The sequence below is a fragment of the Pararge aegeria genome, chromosome 18 (genome assembly GCF_905163445.1).
Source record: "Pararge aegeria chromosome 18, ilParAegt1.1, whole genome shotgun sequence".
NCBI classification, from domain to species: domain Eukaryota; kingdom Metazoa; phylum Arthropoda; class Insecta; order Lepidoptera; family Nymphalidae; genus Pararge; species Pararge aegeria.
In genome coordinates, this window is record NC_053197.1 from 364,357 (window position 1) to 390,696 (window position 26,340).

At 36.5% G+C, this 26,340-nt stretch overlaps 1 protein-coding gene across 1 annotated transcript in view; it reads left to right on the forward strand.

Moving 5' to 3' along the window:
• The window catches only part of LOC120631584 (visual system homeobox 2-like), a 168,778-nt gene that overhangs the window by 133,295 nt on the left and 9,143 nt on the right, over positions 1–26,340 (forward strand). The window contains exon 7 of the mRNA XM_039901221.1: positions 6,759–6,933. Within this exon, the coding sequence (XP_039757155.1) occupies positions 6,759–6,933 (175 nt within the window). The remainder of the gene's footprint in view (positions 1–6,758; positions 6,934–26,340) is intronic.

Below are 26,340 nucleotides of genomic sequence, written 5' to 3' on the forward strand. Positions count from 1 at the left end.
TGTTTAAATGTTTGTTTGTCCCTGCTTAGCGCCCTAACTCAGCAACCAATCAACTTTACTTTTGGCAGAGAGTTCGTTGTGAGAACGGACCGTAATATAGGATACTTGATATTCCTGGAAAACAAACGGTTTACAGAAATGTGAAAAATCGTAGTATCTCTTATACTTCACATAACATATATTATTATATACATATATGAACTCTGAAAGATTTAGTAGAAGTAGCTTCAGTGCTAGTGACAGAGCTAGCTCGATTATTAAATAATAAATAATTCGTGACCAGACAAAACTGTTTGGTGTATTTAGTGTATTTTTGTAGTAGTAAAGATGTTTGCCACAGAGCTGGTCCGGGGAAATACTACCACCATGTTTATTTCAGACGTCGAGCAGCAACGCTCTGTTCCGGTATGAAGGACGTGGTTGCAGGTGTTTCATGACTGCACTTCAGGTGGATTTATTATGACGGGTTCCGTGCAGGGCTTGCCTAGGTTGATCTGTTTATAGGCGATGGTTTTCCACTTATCACCACGTGGACCATATGCTTGTTCCATCAATTATTACTATGAAAAAAAAAGATTTCCATTTTTGGGCAGTGCAGTGGTGTAAAAAGCCCATCTTAATTATAATCTGCGAAGTGCTGGTGAGACCATATGGCTGGTGTTGCGGGCCGGGGTGTGAATCCCCAGAGACTCCCGGCAGCTCATTGTGTCGTTGCAGTTTATCCCCTGAGGATATCCCTTCTATAACTGATCACTTATCACCCTATATTAACAAATAACGTTCCTTCTTATTTTAATCTTGCACCTACCGAAGTTTTGGCGGTAAAGAGTTTCTCCCAAATATTTTTTTTTAATAATCTTTGATGAATCAAGCCTACGGCACACCTGATATTAAAAGCCTTAGCCTATGAACAGGGCATGCAAGGAACATGTCCAGCAACATGTCGCCCTGTGCCCATTAACCTGAAGCGTAGGTGTTAAGCCACATGTGCCTGTAAATACACCGGCAACTACACCCGTCACACGACGTCAGCATTGCAACAATGCTGCTTGGCGGCAGAAATAAGCATGACGGTAGTAGTTCCCCTTATTACTAAAATATACCTAATACGCCACATATATGTGTCTGGCTATAAAATATTCATGATACTAATTGATATTCATCATCATCGTCCCTTAGCGTCCTACTACTACGAATGAATGATAGAATGTCACTTTTATTGTGCACCAAGGAAAATAACATAGTTAAAGAGAAATAAACAAAGCAAAAGTGTTCAATTTTGTGGCCTTACTTTCCTCGCACTGAGAATTTTTAACGGAAATATTCCTAACCATTTTTGTGATGAATCGATGTCGTGATACGTAGTTGAACACGTACCGAAGTGGGTCGAGGAACATCACAGATAATGGCGACAGTCACCGATGTACCTGCACTATCACATCGCTGAGTTATTCGCACAATATCGCGTAATTGGCACTCAAGTGTACGCTCGTACTGCGACGGAACCCGAATTTCCTAATTAACATACAGGCGCAAAGGTTCCGTATAATTGTTAATTTGGCAGCACATTCGGCCGCTTTAATGACGCGAGCGCCGTGCGAGGAAATTACTGCTACCCGACAATTTATTACTTGTATGTGACGTACGCCAATGTAACCTGGCCTTCCGGACCGTGCGCCGGGCGCAGGCACACAGGTCGCAGCGGGGTGGACGCATTAGTTTAAAGGGTATTTGTAATGTTTGTAAAACAATTTGTTCGGCGCCCATACGGCTGTAGCAGTTGGATTTGTTAGAAAGCTAACTCCAATAACGGCGGGCAATTTTGTGAAACTGGATAAAGCTCGAAACTTAACTCTGAACATCGAGCTTTTGATTATTAGGTAGTGTACCGCGATCATCTTGTATAAAGTATATTTACTACGCTGAGTCGGCGTAACTACCTACCTTGGTTTAAGGACCAAGCAGATGGTAAACGGAGCAACACTTGGCAGGGCATGCACTGAACATGACCTACCAAGTGCCACCCTGTGTCCATCAACCTGAGCCGTAGGTATTGAGTCTCATGGGCCTGTATATACTGGCAACCATATCGGCAAAAATAAGGATGGCTTTAATACTTCCCCTGACGAGCTCTGGCAAAAGCTCTACTACAACTTGTTAGTTTAACATACCATACAATGTTCTAAGGTTCGAATGTTTGTTTCCATTTAAATTATTGAGCGTCATGTTAGTCTTCTAAGTGTATATAGAACATAATCTAACTAAAACTAATCCTATATATCAGCGGATATGACGACAAAGAACAAATGTGATGTCCTTCTTTCCGAAAACAATTCGTGACCTCTTCTCATCAAAATCCTTCATAGTTACGAACTGCAGAAGCTAACTGGCAGATCTCAGACAAATAGCTTGACTAAGAACGCGCTACTACTAAGATATTATGGCTGTTTTATTAGTGTTATGTACATCCAATACGTTATTATGATAGAACTTCATGTTTTCAAGTTCGTTTAATCATTTATTATTTCTACGCTAAAAGATTAATTATCTTTGTACAACAACAAAATAACCAGAAATAACATAATTGAGGTGTTCAGATAATATCGAATCAGAAAATCAGGGCCCAGATAAATCACGCACTAACAAAAAAGTTATAAACCATCATCAAATAAAGCGAGTGTTATGACTTAAACGCAACAGTTAGCACTTGTGTAATCCGCGCCGCAAAGGGCTCAGCGCCAAGCACAATCAGGTGCTGAGGGCCCGGCCCGTCCCCCGGGGCTCGGCCCTCCTATTATACCAGTAATCTGTTCCGCTAAATAGAAACACTTTGTTGATTGTAACAGCTAACAAATAAATATTATCGGTCACTCTGCGCTTGGATTCCCTCACAGTGAATATACTCGTACTTTTAAGTATTTTAACTTTTTTATCAACATCCGATTGAAGTCCATTGCTGGACATATGACTTCTGTAGGGAGTTCCAAAATCCAACGTCCTGGGCCGCTTGCTTCGAGCGGCTCGCAGAGACTCGTTAGATGTCGTCTGCCCACCTCATTTTTGGCTCCTGCTATTCATTCGAAGTTTAGACGCAACAACTTATGCTTAAATAGGAAAGGATTTCATAATTTTATTAATAGTCTTATGCTGTTGAAACACTTCCAACCAAGACTAATTCTATGACATTTTAGACGATAGCCAAAAGGTCACTAAAATAGTCTGTGGCATTATTCGAGGTCTAATAAATCAGTTAATAAAGGCAAAGTCCGTTCATACACCACAGAAGGGGCCAAACTTCTTGAGCAGTTCCCGAGGCGACTCGTCCGGGAGCCGGGCCCGCCCGATATTGATTGGGTCGCGCGGCCCACTGACAGACTAATTGTGGGGCAAGATTAGGCTGGAGTTAACGTGATTGTTAGAGAATTATTAACTGCAGAGCCCCTAGCTTCAATATTCGACCAATTTGTTTGTTGAAAATTGTAGCGGTGATAGCTTAGTGGTTAAGGTAGCCGGGAGTTAATTTAAACTATTAAATATCTCTGCTGCTGATGCAATCTATGCAAATGCTCTAAACCGGAAGAAACCTGTATACCTATGAGATCTCGATAATGATCTCAAGGGCGTGTGAAGTCTAAAGATTCGCACTTGGCCTGCGTGGTCCCTAAAAGCTTTTCATTCCGAGAGGAGATCCATGCCCTGTAGTGGGCCGATAAGGGTTAGCTAATGATTATTACGTTTGATTAGGGTTTCATTCTTGTGCCTTTTGTATTGGCTGGCTGAGACCGGGACCGTCCGGGGCTCAAGCTCTACCGGTGCTCCTAGAGCCGTACCGTGGATTAGTCGACCATTCAAAGGGGCAATGCTTTAAGCATCTTAGGCATTTTGCCTTGCTACGGTGATTTCCAAGACGTTTTAGATTTTGTTGTTTTATTTTGGTACATAGGTTATTTGAGGTTATAAATACCTTTTTACACTAAGCATTTTAGATCTTAAACTATACAAACAATCTTCAATTAGGTTTGCGAACTTGCGTGAACTTGTGAGTGTCGAGCGATCGGGATCGGATCGTTGTATCCGATTAGATTTTGCACAATTACATTCCCGTTTGCTTTATTTCCTGTTACCGGCCTCGACAGTGCCAGAGTTTGGTTGCTACTTTATTTGCGATGAAGATAAGCGGATTGGAACTAAGCGTTTATCAAAAGTTTATCTGCATTTAAGTGCCTCGTTGGTTTACAGATCATGAAGTCTTGGGTTGTAGTTTCTAAGTTTGTTTTCAATCGATTGATTTTAAAGTACTTATGAACATTTATTTCAGACATTTCCATCCATAGGTTGTTAGGATGATAGTAACATTATTTCTTCCTACAGTGGTCGTAACGTTCGTACAGTACCTACAAAGGCCGAGGTAGTGGCAGTGCCGCGGGTAGCGGCAGCCTGGGAGTATAATGGGGCGGAGTATTAATTTGCGCAGAGAGCGCGGATCGAGTTTAATTAACAAATTTAATTAGAAATTAACTGTTTCGCCGACGGGAGAGCAGGGCTGGCTGTTCGAGTTGATCACACAACCACTCACTTTTGTAGTGCTGCGTAATATTATTAAGTAAACGAATTATATTAAACTACTGCTGCATGTGACTTCGCCTGCGTATAAAGTCATCCTATTGAAGTATTATATCAATTTTTTGTTTGCGCCTCTTTACACCGAAAAGAAAAAAATATTTCAACCTAAAATAATCAAAGTATGTATATTATGTATCAAATTACTAATCCAACGATTATATTAATCAATGAATGCAGCTTATATTTCTTCTAAATATATTCTATCATTTATTGATTTTAATTTTTTTTTAAATTCTTGACAATGGTTAAAAAATAAAAACACTATTTATAAGAAAAAACGTCTTCTCACAATACGCGCCGTTTCAAGGACGACTGCCTTCTGTATCCGACCCTTGATCCAACAACCAAGCGAAAGCTTCTAAAACGAGATGTTGGTCGAAGCTTTTCACGAGAAGACCATTGACTGAAACGACGGTCGGAACAATAAAGGTCGACTCAACATTCCACATGGCGGTAATCTCGTGAGCAAGGTCCAAGTATTTAGATACTTTTCCTTTTCAGCTTTCACCAGATTATCGTCATGTGGAATAGTAATGTCAACAATTATTGCACGGCGCACTATGTCTATTAGCTGTAATATACTTATCAGAGATAATAGTTGTAAATATTATTCTTAGTAGTAGGCTTATGGTTACTACATATTTTGTTCCTGAAATTATTTCATTTATTATCCCCAGGTTTTGGGGATAGGAGCTACATGCCAAACAATAACTGATTTGATAAACCTCTATGTTCGAAAGACAGAAATGTTTCGCCAACCCTAGCTAAGTACACAGCGCGCACCCAAATTTGAAAATTGAATCCCGCCGCGCTGTGTTCTACTAATTGGTTTGTTTTATATGCTTAGTTACTGCGGCCGCTGCAGAGTAGTGCTTTCCATTTCTACCAATCACGTCGTTTGCGGAAAGCAAACTTTTTAATAAGTAGCAGCCAGTAAAATGTTTAAAACATTTTGTAGCTGCTTACTTTATGTACTTTGCATGAATGTACACTGACATAAGTTTGACAAGCATAGATCCGTGAGTTGACAGTAGTGTCCAAGGAGTATACAAACTTAAGTTGACAAAAATCAGTGAGCATTACGACACTCCCCGAATAAGTTTTTAACCAGACGTTAAGAAACGGCGCCAACAGTTTGTTTACTAAAAATAGTGTTATTTTTGTAATTACTTTTCTCATAAATCCTTGGTTATATTAATCCTGATTATAGTTATAAGTGCCGAGTGGTTGTGGCGGCATTTTTTCGTTTTGTTTTATCTGTGAGATAATTTCCAAGTGTGCCTGGCAGACATCGCTACTAAGCGATAAGATCGCCTTTTGTGTTTAAGTTCTATTTTCATGGATAATATATCCTTAACTTTATGTGGTGTACAAATAAAGAGTAATAATTCTTGCGCTTGATTAGGAATCACAAATTAATTTAACTTGAAACTGTCACTTCCATTAAAAATCTTTACAAAAAGAAATCAAAATATAAAATGATAAAATGATTGACTAACTTACTGACTTGTTGATATACCAACGCACGCAAGCCACTGGTCGGATCGAGGTGAAAGTCGGCACAGATAGCTGTTATGTCTTAAAGGCATCCACTAATAAAAGTTTCACGAAAACTCACATCTAGAGAGCGAGATGGATGTTAGAAGGATGAATTCAAGTTGTATAAGTATCTGCTTTTTTAACGGAAGATGCAGTTGTTGCCTAAATTGGGATTCACTTGAATAGAACATAATAACCCTTATTTCAATTGTTAATAACTATTGTTTTAAACATAAGATCCTCAGGTTCGCTTAAAGCCTCACGCCTCAGATTAGTGGACACACTTTGAAGGGCGTGTACATTGCATGCCCTGCGAAGTGTTGCTATAATCATAGGCCATGGTTTTCCGCTTACCATTAGACGGATCATCTGCTGGGTCCATAAGTTATTACTATAAAAAAGGCAAACGCGCGACAAAATAGACTCGTAAAGTCATGCAAATCATTCTCGCGATTGTGCACAATTTCTCTTAAGGAAAATGCAGTTTCAATGGTTGTAAGATTCAACGCTCCGATCTTGAAAGATAGTTCTAAGCCCCAGCGCATGAGAATGAAAGACGCAGATATCTGTAGTTCAATCTCAAACTCCTGTTGCAGGTGTGGTTCCAGAACAGACGGGCGAAGTGGCGCAAGACGGAGAAGTGCTGGGGCCGCTCCACCATCATGGCGGAGTACGGGCTGTACGGCGCCATGGTGCGACACTCGCTGCCGCTGCCGGAGACCATCCTCAAGAGCGCGAAGGAGAACGACAACGTTGCGCCGTGGCTGCTCGGTGAGGACTGCACTGTTATACACACGTTTTTTTTCCTGCACTGAAAAGACCTCCTTCGCGCAGCGGTGAGCGCTGCCGTTTAATTTTAATGTACGAGGTCCTGGGTTCGATCGAATTTGAAAATTTATAATTTCTAAATTTCCTGTGGTACGTACGGTCTCGGTGGGAGGCTTTGGCCCTTCGCTAATTACCAGCCTACCGACAAGCGATTTAGCGGTTCGATGTTACGTAGAAACCGATTAAGGGAATGGGTTTAATATAACTGCCATACTAACAGGTTACCCTGTTAACATCTTATGCTGCATCATACCAGCAGGTGAGATTGCAGTTAAGGGCTAACTTGTATTGAAATTCAAATAGAAAACAAAGTATTCAATGTCAAGTTTTGTAAAGATCGGTTTTCAAAACCCGCTGTAACCCGTTCCCGACGTCGTTTCTTTGTCCATCTGCAGAATGGAAGCAATATGAACCAAGTAACATCAAGTGTATTGGCGGGAAACGCACGGACACAATTGCACATTAAGTAGATATGTAAGTATGATATTCGTCTGCGTCTTCTGCCGCGTTGATTTGTTTTGCAAGGGATAAAATGTATTCTACAACCGTGTAAGGGATCACATCTATATAGAAACTTTCTTTGAGCTCTAGGGTAGACCTGCTTCATCAATCCAACAAAGAGCCTATAAACTTCCTTTGCTTATGATCCCTGGTTATAGCCGGATACACACAAATACTTAGAAATGCCAAAATAAATTAAAAACTCTAAATGCAGGGAAAGCTATAGGAAGTTTCCTAATAATACCTTGGTGACTTGGGGACAGTGATTTTTGTGAAGTCTCAATATAAAATATGAAGTACAGAAAATCTTCTTATAATAAGTATTTACTACAAACAAGAAACAACTGTTTACAGAATTCTTGACGTATTTACAGCGTGCTGCACAATCTGTTTTGATCAAAAAAAAAAAAAAAGAAAGAAAGGGAACTTTGGCAAAATAAACAACAATAAACTAAGTTAAAAAGAGGTTGTTGTTAAATAATTGTGGAGTACATTTAGAAACTTATACACGTGATGGCACGGAATCATCCCACGGCCATCAGATTGAAGCGGAGAAAAAAGACTGCCTTTATCATGATTCTGGCGGATAACGGCACTAGAACTAGTTAGCGTATACAGCAAACAATTAAATAAAAACTAAATTCATTTATTTCAAGTTGGCTTCTAACAGCACTTTTGAAACGCCAGGTTAATCTGTTTGTAGTGACTACCACTGGTTTGGAAGACAGACCAACAGTTTTCTCTTTACCAAAATTAAGCATATTTCTAAAGAAATTCATCATTGCGAAGTAACCTCGCTGTAATAAATTTGTTTTACTATATAGTTTAAACTTATGCATAAGTCAGATTTTCAATCTCACAAATTATTCCTGTTCCTTTTGTGCAGATGTCACTGAAATTAATTATTAGGAAGGACAACGAAAATATGGCCTGTCAAACAAGCTCATTAACAATGTTGATGATCCTAATCAAATATTTTAAAAAATTCAGTATCAGCTAATAGATTTATAACCTTTACCAGTTGAACCAAAGGCAAATATCTTAATTTCTGATTCTGACTTAAAATATTAATATAAATTAGTAATAATTTAGAACTTGATTAAATTGAAAGCGTGCTAAATTTGATTCCGTTTTAATAAAATAGTATTGGATTTGGGCCTCTTGTTTAATTTCGTTTGTGCTAGACAGTGCGACGAAAACTGCGATTGCATGCTCTCAACTCTTGTATACTGTGACTGTAGCCCAGCCGGAGACTTATGGAAGAGAGTGTAAGCCCGACATGTACCAGATACTCGTAACCAGCATACTTTTCGCTTTGACTTTGAAACCTTACAACCCAAAGTAGATAATTTTGGATTGAAGCAGGCGTCACTTTATGCAAGCCCACGGTATGAAATATATTAAGAGTAGAATAAAGGTGCCTCATACCCAACTCCACACAGCGTAGAAGGTACCTACGTCAACTTAGAGTTAAAAAACTAGATGCTCCATAAACCTTATTGCACAGTTAAAAACTGTTCCTGCATGGAAATAATGTGGAAATAATTACACACGCGCGCTGTCGTAAAACGCTTTTAAGTGAAGCTTTGAACGTTTTAAGTGAAAAATTATTGTCTTTAAAAATTTCTAACTTTAATTTTAATAGAAATAAATTATTTTACTGAAAGAGTGCTGAGTGCGTTATCATAGAAGACAAAAAGCATTGTAATGCACCGTCGGAGCAGACTCCTAGTCGGAAAGGTTCGCGAGTGCTTTTAGAGTCTAAGCACATAGTTTGCGTTTATTCACTTATTCGCTGGATTTAGAAAGCAAAGGGAAAAAAAGATAGAAAATACGTTTATTAAACCTGCCCTAACGTTTGAACGTGGGAAACACGTAAAGTGCAGGGAAATGTGAGCTGTTGAAACAAAAAGGGTATATTAGACCAACTTTTGTTTACCTTGATCCAGATACGTTTTTAAGCATTACGCGAAAAGCTATGTAAGCACGCTTAATATTTCCACTGACGTAGCCGCCGCGGCTACAAGTGGAGGGTGAGATTCTTGGATCATGACTATTTAGGAATTTAATTTAGTTAGGCTTAACTTAGTTGGTTCTATTCTGATGCTCTAACGACCGCTAATTAAACTTCCAGTGAGAGTTATCGGTTCAATAGACTATGGTACCCCTAAACTGACTGTTATTTTGAAACCATTAAATAGATGATTGTGATATTAAACGTCATGTCATCGATTAAAAAAATCGATTATTACAGATGATATATACAATGAAAATCAAGCTTAACTGCTATAATCCGGGAAAACCTGGGAAATCTATTCGGTGCAATTTATAATCTGTTGAAGGGTGCATAAGTATATTTCATAAGTAATCACCCTGTAATATTAAATCAAAATAAGCATATTTATTTTTCCACTTCAATACATTCTCAGTGTTTACTTATGACAACCCTATTAAAGATATCAGACCCCGGCATGTGTCTTGTCAATGTTCTTTATTAAGCCTAGATGTTGTGATGTGCGATTTCATGCCAGGAAGAATGGTACGCATCAGCGAACAGGTTGAGAAGAACTCAGTAGAAGTGAGAGCAGAGTGTTCGTGTATTTCACTTTAGTATTGTAGTGCTTTCAGTACGAGTATAAGAAGCGGTGATAGCGCAGGAAGCGCCTACATAATGTTCTCAAAGGTTTGTGGAGTCCACCAATCCGCACTAGGCCAGCGTGGTGGACGGCCTTGTCATTGTGGGAGGGAGACCCGTGCTCTGGAGAGGGCCGGTAATGGGTTGATGTGATGATGATGATTGTAGTGCGTTTGGCGAACCATCTCCACTGTTATTCACGCTGCACTTGTTGCAAAAGTTAAAGTTTAATGAACATTTGCATGGTTCACGTTTGATTCCTTGTTGTCGCTCCATCTTTTGCTGCTTTTATAAATTCTTTATACAACTTATTTGAGAGCAACGAAACAAAATATACAGAATCGTTGAAATCGGTTGAAATAATGAAATTACTAGCTTTTGACCGTTCTTCGTCCGCGTTTATTACGGTTTTCGGAACCGTTGTTTTACCTGGGATGCATAAAGTTTCTTGTTTGATTAGTTAGGGCGTGTAACAAACACACTTTCGCACTTAGTTAGGATTAATAGCTACCACATAATAAAGTGACGTTTTTATGTTTTGATTTTGGAAAAGAGCCAGCAGCCGGGAGCCGTGTTCCTTTTCATGTTCGAGCATTGACTTAACCTCTATATTCAGCATTATTTTCCGTGCCATATTCAAGTAGGTACTACCAATTGATTTCGTTTACCTGAGTATTTCTCCTTTTGTTTATCATTAACCTAATAAAAGTACCACGGCTGGTACAATCCATAGGCAGGAAGAATACTGTTGTAGGGTTAGACCAACGTAGACCGGACTCAAACATACTGCTGTATTTTTGGTCAGCAATGCAGATTAGAAGAAGAAGAAATACTTTACTGCACAAACACATCAAAATATACGTAAAATAACATGGTGAACAAAATAAAATAATACAAAAATTGTAGGCATGCAAAGGTGGCCTTCCCGCTGCAAACAATCTCTTACAGGTGACCTCTGACATTAAGGAGCAGCTGCCAGAGAGCGGGATCGGGCAAATATACATACATACATATCCGAAATAGATAGAAATACATAAACATAAAAATAAATGTGAATAATAAATAAAAATTACCACTTAGGCGGAAAATTTAATATTTGTAAACTGTAGACTTTGAACTACTTTATTTTTTTTAGATAAAAGTGATAATGTCGAGATCATTTTAGTGCCAACACGTAATATTAATATTAACAATTCTTGATAATTGTTAAATTAACTTCAATCCGTGACTACCAGGGAAATCTGTACGGTGTAGTGTATAAGTTCTTTGTGCACGCAACACCACACAGATCATCCAAAACGCACATTTTGCTCGGATACCAGAGCATCCTCAGGAAATGTTGACTCCTAAACGCAGAATTGCTAAGTGACGAATATGCCAAATGAGTCACCTTGTATACGTCATTCCTCCCCACACGATCTAAACAATATACCTTGAGCGAATTCTGACGTGATGATTTTGTTCAAGAGTCGAGCGGGAGAGCGGGCCGCCCGTAGCGCCGAACACCGCCGCCCGGTGAGTCAACTTACTTACTTACTCACCGCTTACCCCTCCCTTACTCAGTGCTCGCGATACTTCCTGCAATCCCAATCCCACGCTCTAATTAGCTTGAACAAAATCACCACGCGTATACCATTGGCGGCATAAACTCACTAGTGATTAAATAAACTTATTACGACAGGCCCACTTTGATTTGTATTGATTTATATGCAACAGTAATTAGTATTTAAACAGGCTGGGCTTGTTAAAATGTTATATGTGTGTTAAATATGTTATATGATTTGCGAAGTAGGTAATTAGCATAAAGTAACCACCACCCGGGCGTCCACCTGGGCGTGATTGTTTACGAGATTGATATCATTGCAAAATTTTATTATTTTATAACACCATTTGTGACATCTGTTCATAGAAATACTGAGAAGATTTATGTCACCCACGAGATATTGAAGAAGTCATAAAGAACAAGCCCAGTCTAAGCCTAGATACTCCTAGGCAATAATAGCATAGACTATTCAGGGTTATCATTTTTCTGACTAAACATCTATGTATGTTGGATTTCCAAGTAATAAAAAAAAATTAAATAAATAAAAAAAAAATATTTTCAGATAATCATGTAGAGCTGTACTGTTATCATTAGAGCATAATATGCAGTCTCCATTATTGAAGGTTATATTAGGAAAACTATTTAGTTTTGCATGGATATTTTATATCATATCCTGTTCTGCTGTATATCAAAGTACCTACAGCTCATGGCTAAGATAACGTACACAAATGTATGAACTTAAAAATACTAATTATTTAAAAAGATTTTTTTTTCACGATAAATACTTACGTGAATTAGATTAAACTTTGGACTTTACATTTTCTACTGTGAACTGTGTCTATTGTCTTATACGTGACAATAATAATTATAATAAAAGTTTGAGCTCCTTACTCACTTAATCTAAATACGTATATAATCCATTGAAATCTATATAAAAGCAAAATATCTCATAGAGAGAACGTATGCGATACCTAACCACTACAAAACGTAAGATTATAAAATGCATCTTCGCAAAAACCACACTCGCTTCAAGACAAAGCATATAATTTTTAATCTCAGCTTCAAGAGATGCTCATTTTTCACAGCTTCCCGGCCTCTCGACACTCAAACACCGCGCACACAATAATGGACCTTATGTAGTGACAATAGTGGATATGAGAACTGTATCTTTATATTGTGGCTGTGAATTCACGTAGCTTAAGCTGATCTCACACATATTCTCACATAAACGCGCACCGCACGCAAAGTTTTTCTTAACTTTAAGATTTTTCAAGTGCCAATAGCCAAGATATTGTTTGTTTGATTTTAAATCTCCTAGTGTATTGAAGACCTTTAGCTAACGAACAACAGTTATATGAACAACCTAATTTACCTTGCGCACTCATCCGCTCTTATTGTCACGCCACCTATCTATATTCCATCAAGGACTAAGAGCCATCTTTTTTATTATTATAATTTCAATAAATGATATAAGCGTTATGTTTTTTTCTAAAGTGAAGCTGCTCATTCAATGATTAGATACTTAAGTTATTATTTGGTATGATTTTACGAATAAATATATATACGTATTTTAGTTATAGCGTTATCTTGACTTTCCATTTGTATCACAGTTTTACAGGCGCCTTGCTTTCGCGAATCTGAAATAAACTACCAGAAAATAGACGGAACCAACGGAATTTGGAAGACAAGTACACTAGAAAGAATATAAACGTTTATAAATATAAAATATATACGTTTTGATTAAATCCACTAATATATCCTACCCGATATGGATATATTAGTTGAGTGGCTCCGATATGGTACAAAAGCAAAATAATTCCGAAGTAACATACTCATTATTACACAGTTCTGTATTTTATTGATATTTAAAAGATCGATTGGCGCACTTAACAGTGACCCTGCTTTCCGAGTCAAAGACTCGATTCGATTCTCACTACTAGAAAATGTTTATGTGATAAACATGATCGTGTTTCAGTGTCCCATATACTGAAAAACATTCATGTTATTTATCTGTATATTGTAAATACACTACTGCTACTACTATTTATATATGTATTTTATTCTGCCAAACCCTAGGTATTTTAGGCAGATATTGATAGAATTGGGAAGGTTGGGAAGGAAATTTTCAAACCGTAATAACAGCTATCAAATTGGATACACAAAATATATCTTGCACGTAATTAAGACTCCTTTATGATAATATAGATATCCCATCAATTATCTGCCCTATCATTATCTACACATGCCTTTAGCATTTTTCTCGCGTGCGTAACGTACTACGCTGTGCGTACAAATGCACGTGCAGCGTTATGAGCAAAGTTTTTATTTGTTTTCCAGTGGGTGTGTAGCGTTGGTGTAGCGCTATAATAGTGTTGTTGTGGCTTCGCGGAAGTGTAAATTGAGACAAATGGTTCTGAGGACTACATTTTGTATCTAAAATAACAAAAAAATATATCTTTACGTAGGGAAATTTCTCATATCTAATAACAACAAGATACTTCATATTTGAAAATTTAATGTATGTTCACAAAAATATATCAAAATTTAAAAGAAAATGTGACTGCAATAATTTGAACGTTAGAAGCAAAAATAAACTTGCAGTGCAGTACACTAGACTACACAAAATAAGCAATTCATTTAAAGGAAATTGTATACAATTTTACAATAAATTACCGGTTGATATCTTGGGGATGTCACTAAAGAAGTTCAAAGTCTGTATTAAGCGAAAGCTTATAGAAAAGTCCTATTATAGTATAAAGGATTACGTAAACGATAAAAAAGCTTGGGTGTAAACAATTGCTCTAACCAGGTTGCTTCTTAAATATTTTCTAATGACAATGTGAGATGGTGATAACAAAAAGAACACCCGGCTAAGTTTGTTGTGGGCTTCTTCTTAGACCAGGGCGCGATTGGAACCCTCGTAGCTTTAGTTTTAAGTTTACGATTGTAGTTATCGCCATCACTACTCACTGCTATGTACACATTTTGTATATAATAACGCATCAAAAGTGCCATCTATGTGCCTATTTGAATAAAGAAATATTTGACTTGACTTGACTTGACTTGACTTACCTCCTCCCGCGGGTGTTGTACGAGGCGATATTACGGGAATAATGTTACAGAGAACGGGCAGCAGCGTCCTCTGTGCTACTACTACCATCTATTGCGATCACCAGCGCAGCACGGTGATTTTAGGCATACCCTTCCGTTGGGAGAGACCTTAATCCCAGCTGTGTACTGGTATAGGCTGTTGATTACTTATGCAGTACTTAATAGCAGTTGAATGTTGAACCTTCTCGATGAGAGACAAGAGGGATAGAAATCATTACTTTTTTTTAAACTTTGACTATTTGCAAAAAGGTTACAGTCTTTTTTTATGCGTTATGAATAGTGTTGCCCAAATGCAAGAACAAGACGAGACTTAGCCAGTCTTGGTCTTGGTCTTGCGCCAATACACCTGGTCTTGGTCTTGGTCTTGGTCTTGCGCTCCCAGTCTTGGTCTTGGTCTTGGTCTTGCAGCAAGAGTCTTGCAAGTCTTGCAATTACCTATTAGTCTATTACTATTTATTAAAGTTTACTTTAAATCTTAGAAAAACGTATTAGAATTGGAACATTGTGAGCTTGAATTAACATAGCCATAGTAAAGATCAAGCAGATTAATAAATAACTGAAGATTTGATAAGAAATTCGAAAAATCAACTGACCTATATGTCGTTTTCCATGGAAGTAACTGTTTCTTAATAAACATTTATGATTTATAAGCTTACATTTGCTAAAACATGTGAAAAAACAAATTAATTACAATAACTTGACTGTATTTTAAAGAACAATACTTATCTGTCTAGAAAGAGATTGAACCCTCAACTTATAAGAAATTTAATAAAAGAGTTTTACGATTTATCATTTATTTGAATAAAGCTGAAGAGTTCGTTTGTATGTTTGATGACAGAAGTTTTAAAATAATTAAATAAATCCTGAACGTCACTATACCTCCAAAGTTACTATTCCTCGTGGACGAAGTCGCGGGCACAGCTAGTAAATACTTACTCTCATCATCTCTCTCAGAGATATTCGAACACTTTTTTGCTATTTTTTCTTGTAAAAACTTAAGAAATATAATGACTAAATGTACAATAATAGTACCTAAGTAATTAGTTTAAAACCATATAAGTAATCAATATTATAATTACTTACTAGAATGAATTATTATGACATCTACTACCTATCCTCACCATTTTATCCTAATCATAATACTACTTGCGTGATCAGTATAATGTATTCATTTTCATTCTAAGCACTCTGAAACTTATTTATTCTTTGGAACACCTGTAGGTACTCTTAAAATTCGAAATTATTTTGCATGAATAGTGTCAAATGTTATGATTTCGCCGCGGCGGCAACGATTGTTTTAGATTTCAAAAGAAGCCGCCGGCGCGTGTATCATAACCATGTACTTCCGAAAAGCGGCAAATTTCTTTGAGAAGTAAGTACAAAACCTTTGATGCCGCATTATCAAAGTGCCGATGGTTAAAACATAACTATGCATGCACTCAGTTTGATTTTAATAGATATTTTTTTATTCGCTATGTTTATGGTATTAGTCGTAATGCGCATAGGTCCAGTTTTTCATATTCTTTGATATAGTTTTTTGCGTCTCATAGAATTCCTAAGCGTACCTACCTACCTATACACCGAACTGTTACACCTAACTACTCCGTGAAATAGCGCTAAGTCCTAGCTGCAAGACGCAAGAGTCTTGCAGGCTATGTCTTGTTCTTGCTCAAGTCTTGCACGGTCAGTCTTGGTCTTGGTCTTGCTAAAAATACGCGGTCTTGTTCTTGGTCTTGGTCTTGCAAAAACGCAAGAACAAGACCAAGACTGCAAGACCAAGACTGAATTTGGGCAACACTAGTTATGAAAGTCAAATACGAAAGTTTTTTTTTCGAATGACGCAAAAGTTATATTTTGATTATTTATCTTAGTTTAAATTTATTTGAATGTGTAAAGAAAACATTTGTGAAAACCGTTTTTAGTAACTAACATATTTTTTTCCAAATGAAGTATTCGAACTTGAAGAAAAGTATAGATTTTTACGAGCGTCCATAGACTACAAATGGCTGAAAACTTTGAAGGTCACCCACAAATATATTAGTAGGGTCTTGTTCACCCAGTGTAATATTATAGCAAACAGTATATATTTTTGAATATTATTTACTGCTCTTCACAACACATCGATGTTGGTCATTTTGGTGTAGATTCGTCCGTAGGGTATCATTCTTGCCAATATTTATAAATTTTTAAATTGCATATAGTATTTATAAAGTTAATTCCTCTAAGTGTAGTTAAAAACACTACAAGTAAAAATTATAAAATTATCTCAAGAGTTTTAAAAATCTATACTAATAATAAATCTGAATAGTTTTTTTTTTTTTGTTTGAACGCGTATATCTCTGAAACTACCAACCGGATTAGAAAAATCTTTTTTTGCTTGTACGACCCTTAGGCGAAGAGAAAACGAAGTAAAAGGCGGTTGACACAACGCATTATAGTCGCGAATAGTAGATAAATTATGTAAAACTGCGATAGATAGTCTGCTTATTTTTATCTTAAGCCTGGTCTTACAAACCCACATCACACTTAGCTGGTTATTATTGTTATTACCTTACATCGTTAGACCAGTCATTTATACCCAATCTTTTTTATCGTTCACCTTTTACATTTAGAAGGTTGTATCATTCATTAACATTACATAAACTTTAAACTTATTTTGAGATTTGTCTGAGATTCAAATTAATTATTTAATATAATTATAAAAATGTAAGCAGGAATCACTAATTTTTTGTAGTTTCTAGTAGTGTAAAGCATACGTCGTAGTAGTGTGTATTTTTACTTCTGATAATGTAAAGATTATAAACCAATCAGATTATTTTTTGAATTGTGTTATTTTCAATTGCCTATTATGCATATCTTTTTTTAAAGCATACGTAATATTATGTCAAGAAGCTCAATTCATATATCGCTAATTTTAGTCGACGATTTGAAATGATACAAAATAGAGAAACTGCTCTTAAAATGATATGGGGTAGCTCATTGGATCCAGAGAAATGTGCCAAAAGCGTGTATACATAAAAATTTGCTAAAGTTGAAACAATTGAAGATGAAAAAAAAATGGCATTTTGTTTTTAGCCAATATTTCATAAACTATTAATATTTGAGAAATTTCAAAAAATATTCTGAAAGAGGAGGAAATTTCCAATAAAAAACTCGCAACTCCCGGAACACTTTCTCCATTATTTATAATTTTAATTTAACGCTAATTTTTCGATTGCGCGCGCGGCGTCAAAAGCGTGTAGGGCACATTAATTAATTTATTTAAAGTATTGAATATATTTTTTTTTAATTTTTAAAATTTGTAAGTGACAAAAAATGTTTAAATAATAGTAGTAAAAAATTTCCGTCAATTTTTTTACATATATATTTAACAAGATCGCAATCGCGAACTATTGCAAGATCGCCTTATTACCGAAAAGTACAGTTATCCGAAATGTATTTGTGTGTGTGTGCAATGTGTCATTTACCGATTTGGTTTTGTGTGTGGCTGCTGTACACTTTCTTTCTTTATTTTTATCTAATGCAAGAATAATTTCAATGAAATGTTATGCACTAAACACATCAACAGCCTAGTAGAATCAGGAAAAAGGAAGCAAACAATGACCCGTCCCGAGAAATAAAATTAGTACAAACGTTAAATATTTCTCAAACTTTTAATAGGTGATGCATGTGAAGCAAGGTGATGATGATGGTAGGATTTCCTCATCGCTCTTCTAAAAACTCTTTGTCTAGCACACCTCCAGTTGTCCTACCTCATAGGAGAGGAATACTTACCGAGGCTGAAGCGTACTTGTAGAAAAGATATGCTTAAATGTAAGGCTCGATAAGCTTTGAATAACCTGATCTTCAGTCCTAAACCTTCAATCATAAATCAAAACAAACCACCGGTCAAAAAGAACTAAAACAAAGCCTTAAACCCACACCGGTGTGAATCCATCCTTAACGCATACATAAATGAATCTGGCAAATCAGAGCACAATCATATCGCCATGGCAGTGCATACAGCCTTCGGCGCGCAGGGTGGGGAGGAGGGGGGGCGGTTCCAAGATGGCCGCCGCTTTGTCTCAGCCCTGATGACGAGGGTTGCCACGCTTACATATTAATTATGTACTTAGCTGTATGGGTTTTCACCTGAGAGTACCTAGGTGGAGGGCTTGTATTCGTTTATTTTGGTTTAAAGAATGGGGGTCGCATTTATTTTATGTAAAAGTGTTTACATTATATTATTTTATGAACGAAAACTTTAATTGAGGACGTATTATATATTACATAAAGTTATTTCACTGCTTACAGAACGAAAGTTGTTGTAACATGTAACTACACAAGGAAAATATTTCGAATGTGCAAATAATGATGTAAGACATTTATATTTCTTATAATATACCCTGCCTTTATAGGGCATTTAAAGTTAAAAAATATCAACCCACGCAAAAAAATACCAACGTTTGATTTATTTTCATTTCTGTACTATTTATTTTTATTATCGATTCAATATCATTAAACATTTGGTCTTGACATCTGGTGACCCCAGAGCTAGCGCTTATTAAGCCCAACAGCTAAGTCTAGAAATTCAATAGCGCCAGCATTTTGGGTGCCATGTCCACAAGTGTACAGTTAGACGGCTTATATTTTTTGTAAATATTAATGTTAGTTTGCAATTATTATTATGTGTGTATGTGTGTACTAATTGGAATTATATCACGATGTTTACTGTTGAATAAAAAAATATAACTAGAACTACGAATGTAAGTATCTTCTCTCTTAACTTTACGATTACTATTCGTTGCGAGCTGAAACTGTCGTGCACTAAATTCTCATTCAAACCTCCAAAGTGAACGACTCCGTTTACTAACTCCAGATAACATTGCTTTCCCAGCGCAATCGCCAATTTTTGCTGCTGCTACTGCCACACATATCTCAAATAAACTGTTCCTACGCGATGCTTTATAAACAAAAACAGATGCGGACGAAGTTAAAAATTAAATTAAATTAAAAATTTATGACTTTATAAAATAACATATACCAAAAAACAAAAAAAGCTTCGAAATTAAAAATCCTATGTTTACAAACATTCTGACAAACTGTAGCGTGGCAAACATAATTATTTACTTTTCTTTATTCATGGTTACACTTTAAGGTTACAATATTATAATATTAAAAAATTACATGTTATACAAAATTTATAATTCCATTTTGTATGACGTTGAAAATTGCTAGATATTTAAATGAATACGTAGGCATCAATAAACAAGTGATGCTTTCATGAATGGTTATTTTATTAGCATTTACAGGTCCCTCACAAAAACATCCATAAGCCTCTTTTTAGGATCCTTTTTGAGGCTATGTTTATTTATTACTTGCATATACAGCTATATATTATGGAGGCATAGCTTTGATTTTGCTTATCCAAAAAGTGTATCACGGCGGAGTAATGCTGCACTGCTGGAGTTCACTACTAGTAGGTACAGCGCTGATTTCAGGCAATACATGAACATCCGGGCTGGTCTTTTTACATTTAACGGATAGCCAAATTCTTCAGGAGGGTTATATAACATCACGTGACTCATCAGCCGAACAACGAGAAAAAAAAGTTAAGATAGAACGCTTAGTGTAAACGAAGCAAAAGCGCGGGGTGGGTAATGTGGTTTCATGGATCGTAGAAAACAATAAAATTTAAACGCGGATGAAGTATCTCGGCAGATGGCCAACCTGTCATCGCCATGTCAACCAATGTTCCTCTAACGGACATAGGTCTTTTGTAGGAAATTCCGAATTCCACGGTGTTGTGCCGCTTTGAGCCAGCAGTTCTGTAGTCTGTTCACATTGTCACCATTCAGCACCTTGGGACCTCACCGGCCATCGGTTCAGAGCATCATGTGCCCATTGCCACAAGAGCTTGCGACTCGATGAGCTATGTCAGCAACTCTGGTTTATCTACGACCCAGCAAACCCTGGTTTGATCACTCTTTCTTCAACTCCCGCTAAGTGAATCTTCTTATGATTTCCACAGTTAGCGACTACGATTCAAAAACTTTGTTTTTGAAGCACTGAGGTATATTTAGGTAGACGGTTAACTTCTTTTGCATTATTGGGCCTACCTAACTGGCTCTTGTGTCCTAGGTTACGTAGTCGAGCGCTGTTTTCTGCTATGCTCATCTTAATCTTGCTTATATTCATTCGTTTGCCCATCTTAATTTACAATATGTTAGTTAATTGATTGATTTAAAGTGGACCTTAAGAAAAGTACGTTGCGTTCTGTCAGTAAAAATCCAAATTATAATCGACCGATTGGTATTTAAGGCCTTGTAAGTTTCAACAGATGAATTTCTATTGCTAGATTTACTTACGTTTATTGAATGGATTATCCAAATTGGAATTTATCTCGCTGCACGCCTTATAACTTCTGAAGAAACACTGCTTTATATTAACAAAAGGATGAAAATCTATAGCCCAAAGTCGCTATCGGCATTAGATATGAAATAACTTAAATAAAAAAAATGTCAAATATAATTTCGTCTATAGTGCACTGCCCTGACGAGGCTTCATATTCATATGCCCAACCTATACCATTACATTATGAAGCGTATATCGTTTATTTATTTTGTGCTTGCCTTTTTGTTTGTTTGGCACCTATGTTTGGTTGAACATTTGTACCGATCTTGATGAAATAGTTTGCTATATGGAGTTTTTATCCCAGAAAAGCACCCAAGATACACGTGGGATTTAAAAAAAATGCCTATGTTACCTTCTTACACCTTTGGGCTTCGTTGGCATAAAGGCTTAGACAGATTTGTCTAAGCCTTTATGCCAACGAAGCCCAGGACCATCTGTGTTACATGGATGTGAGATTTTACATCCATGGAACACAAATGGTCCTCGGTCATCGGGATATTTAAAAATCGAAACAAATATGGGTGGTGTCGTGGGCAACCGCTAATAATGAAATAAATAAATGTCACGAGGAGCCTATAACAGTCCACTGCTGGGCAGACAGGTTGATGATCGCAGTAGATGGTAGTAGTAGCATAGAGGACGCTGCTGCTCGATCTCCGTTGTCTCCCTTAGTCGCCTCGTACCACACCCACGGGAAGAAGGGGGGTAGTGACAACTGTATTCTGATCTTCCGTCAAGGGTCACCACACTGCCAACAAGCCCTCACTCTTGTACTTTAGGGGGGGCTACCTAAGACACGGCGCGCTCGTTCAGAGGTCGCATTGACCGAAAACGCATCCGAAATAAATGTTCTAAATGTAAAAAAAAAAAGTAACCGATGACAAAATCATATCAATATACCCACTGAACATTACGTGAGAGACTAACGTGGTTTTCCACTGAGATGTGCTAAGGATTTTTCATAACTAAGCTACGCGATGCTGGAAATGCCTTTTACGAAACAACGTTTTACAGATAAATGAGTGGTTAGAATGGCAATTAAGTTTTGTGAACTAGGGATTTGCAGGAAGCATCACACAACATAGCATTAGTATAAACGTTCACATAGTTTTATAGCCCAGCTTTGACATCACTCATTGTTTCAACTTCATCGCACAGTTCTAGCTGATGACAGTTGGAAAATTCCAGATGTAGTGTACTGACATTAGACTAGTATGACATAAGACTGAGATCCTTGTTAGTAGCTGTAATACGCTAACGACATTACGGAGCAATATTTTTCCTTTTTGAAAATAAAATTTAATTACTTACGAATTTTTTTTGTCGAATTCTGTACATTGTTCATAAAACGAAAAAAATACAAAATCGTAAAACATAATCCAGGTGATAGATAGCCCAGTAGATAGGACTTTGACTCAAACTTTTCTAAACTGTGTGCGTTTTAAGCAATTTAAATATTACTTGCTCAAACGGTGAAGGAAAACATCGTGAGCAAACCTGCATCCCTGAGAGTTATCCATGATGATCTTAAAGTGTGTGCAGTCCACTAATCCGCACTGGGCCAGCGTAGTGGACTAAGGCGTTAAGCTCTTCTCATTGTAGGAAAATACCCCTGTGCCCTGTAGTTTGCCGGTAATGGGTTGATATTATGATGATAATGAATCTATTTTAATGGAACTATTCAATGGAATTGGTTGTTTAGTTGAAAGATATCGCTAAGTAACGTAAAAACCACCAAATTGTATCTTCTCTACCAAACTTTCTCTATTTCTAGTATTTCTTTACTCTGTGGTGTACCTACTTACCTACTGACGGTAAATTCACTTCTGTTTTTGAAACAATTAATTAAAGAACCTATTTGTTTCTATGACTCCCATTAATAAAGTTATTTATTTTCATTTAATTTATTTATTGCTTTAATAATCTTCATTGGGTCTTTAATAGGTACTAGCTGGATCCCATGGTTTCACCCGCGTTAGCTAAAGGTCGTAACGTAATGCTATATTTGCCAAGAGGATATTTAAGCCTAGTCCTTTCCCGCACGTTTACTACTAATATTGAATTTTACATTATCTCCTTAACTATGCGACTGAATAACATGCTGCACGCTAATAAGCTGACCGAAGACTAAGACCGGCTGACCTAAGAAGCTGGAAAATAACATTTATTTTTACATTAACAGGCACACTGTAAAGTTTAATGTATTGTTTATTTATTATATGTTTTTGACACATAAAACTAAAGACGATTCTGAAATGTTAAACTTAAATATGTAAAACTTGAAATTGAATACTTGAACTTGAAATTGTATAGAAATTAGTAGAGACCAAAAACCACGGCCATTTAGTGTAGGAACTGGCATAGTTATTTCTCGAAGCTGAAAAGATGGTTCATTTTAAGTAATTACATATTTTGAATTCTCTGAAATATGTTCTCTTAAATAGTTTAATTTTATTCATACTTTTTTTTGGGGCAATATAAAAAGTGGAACCTTAATAAAGTTGTGAACGTCCTTATTTCTAGTAGTGATATCTACCAAAGAGTTTTCTATAGCAATAGGATATTATTTTTAAAAAGACTATTAGTCTAATCTGTTTTAATACTTTAAAGAGAAAAAAAAAAATATTTTTTTATATGCTAGTTTGTAATTATTACATATCCTGAGCAAACAAGTTATAATTTGCCAGTCATTTGACATAGTAAAAACGTAAAAACGCTGTAATAGTGATAGAAGGTTTGGAATTCTAGTGTATAATCCATTTAACACCGACAATTACTTTTATTTCTCGTTAAAAAAAAGCTTTAAAACTAGGCCTTAGTTTATAAGCATTTTTGGAACGTCGAGTCAGTCTGTTTATAGTGATTCTACCGCCGTTGAGGAAGACAGATTCTACCGAGACGAGTTCGCAAGAAACTCAGCTAATTGCTCTTTTTCAATATCATTTTACAGTTTAAATTGAGATTTTTTGTATCTTTTCTAAAGCGGAGCAGCCTGCAGCTTAAGCCTTGTCGTTAAGAAAATTATTAGTCGTTTCGTAACCACGATTTATTAAATGTGTTTTATACATAATTGTTGTTAATAGTCTAGCTCAATAGCCTAGCCCAAGCCTAGGATATGTATAAGTTAATTATTCTCACTATGCTACTATTGCTACTATATCAGACGATCGAACGTTATTTGTCTGTAAATATTAATCACAATTGAATTGATTTGTTCTGTCACTGTAGTTCATTTCACAAATCTACCATTATTCGAAAGTATTAATGAAGGTATTTTTTTTAATCACGGGATGTAAATCTCATACTGAGATATCTAGCTTCCCGAGGGAAATGCTTGGGTTAGGTATCTGGGATTCTTGCTCACTAAAACAACTTCGGTGGCCACCCTAGGTATGTATTGGGACACTACGGGATCTCCTACGGGAATGCCGAATATATGCCACAGACAAAATAGTTTAAAGCTATAAGACGCCGATAGGAACAGCTTTAGGGAGATGACAGTTACCTGCCTCCCGCAATGTTATCAAATTAACTGCAATCGGTCATGTGAACATGCTATTTCAGGTTAATGGTTTTTTATAGTAATAATTGACGGACCATGCAAATGGTCCACCTGATGGTAAGTGGAAAACCATCCCCTATCAACAGTGCAACAGGGAGGAGCACGCCCTGAAATATGCCGCCCTGTGCCCATCAATTTGAGGCGTAGGTGTTAAGCTTCATGAGCCTATAATTACACCGGTAAGCACGCCCTTCAGACCGGAACACGGCTTTGCAACAATGCTGCTTAGCGGCAGAAATATTATATTTTATGATATTGGCACGGTAAATACTACGCCCCTGACAATTTACAATTTACTCATTTATAACTCTATAAAATTTTCGCTATTCAAAAAAGATTCAACAGAATTATTAAGCAGCACGACGGCCGTCTGGTGCAGTGGGCAGCGACCCTGCTTTCTGAGTCCAAGGCCGTGGGTTCTATTCCCACAACTGGAAAATGTTGGTGTGATGAACATGATTGCTTCTCAGTTGCATATTTTAAGTATTTATGAAAATATTCATAAAAATATTCAGTCATTTTAGTACTCATAATACAAGCTTCATTTATTTTAGAACCCCAAAGTAAGCGATGGTGATGTGTGCAATGCGTCGTATGCCTATTTATTTATTTTATCATATTAATTAAAATTTTAAAAACCATCCCAAAGAAATTAATTTGTTCAATGAATCCGATCTAAATATATTAAATTATTATGAGTAAAAACTAACTGTTGCCTACGACTTCACATGCGTTTGTTTCGGTTTTACATTTAATCGTTTATTCTCCGGAGATGTTAGCCTAGCTATCTAAAGTTTCGTCAAGATTATTTCAGCTGCTAAGTGTGAGTGTACGGTACTGTAGGTACATAAGTATTAAAGTATTTGAACCCTACGGGAAAATTTCAGGGTAATTTTCGGGATTAAAAACATCCCATGTTCATTAAAATTTAACTTTTGCTTAATGTTATCAATACAGATACAGTGGTTAAATCGAACATAGGGGACAAACAAACAAACAGAAACACTTTTAAATTAATAATATCAGTATGAATGTCTGATTAAAAAACCGTAGATAGTATTTTCTAGACGTATTCAGAAGGGGGGTCCATTTTCAAAATTAAGGGTTCTAAGGTCGAGTGACTGTTACAAACATGTTCTTATAATTTTTTTATTATTTTAGGTTTATTAATAATTTATTAAAAATACTTGAACTGCATAATATTTTTGTTTACAAAAATAAATAAGAGAATTATTTTTTTTACTTAAGTAAAAATGACATAATTATTTTAAAAACAAGCTAAGCTAAATAGAAGGATGTTGTACTAGAAAAATATAAAAGTGCCTTTTAGAAGCGTCGTTGTGTTCCATATTCCTAAATATCTTAGGGTAACTTTTATATTGAAAAAAAAAATAACGCAGACGAAGTCGGGTATATGCACTAGTCATTATTAATTAAAGTTCTCCAGTAACACTAAATCAATAAAAATTACGCTTCTATAATAACAAGCACATATCTTACACCTGATGATAATCGTTACCTAAGATTCGGAGTTTGTGACTTAAGCCCACTTAACCACCTTAGAGTAGCGTGGTGGTCGTCAGTTCTTAGTCCTATGAGAAGGGG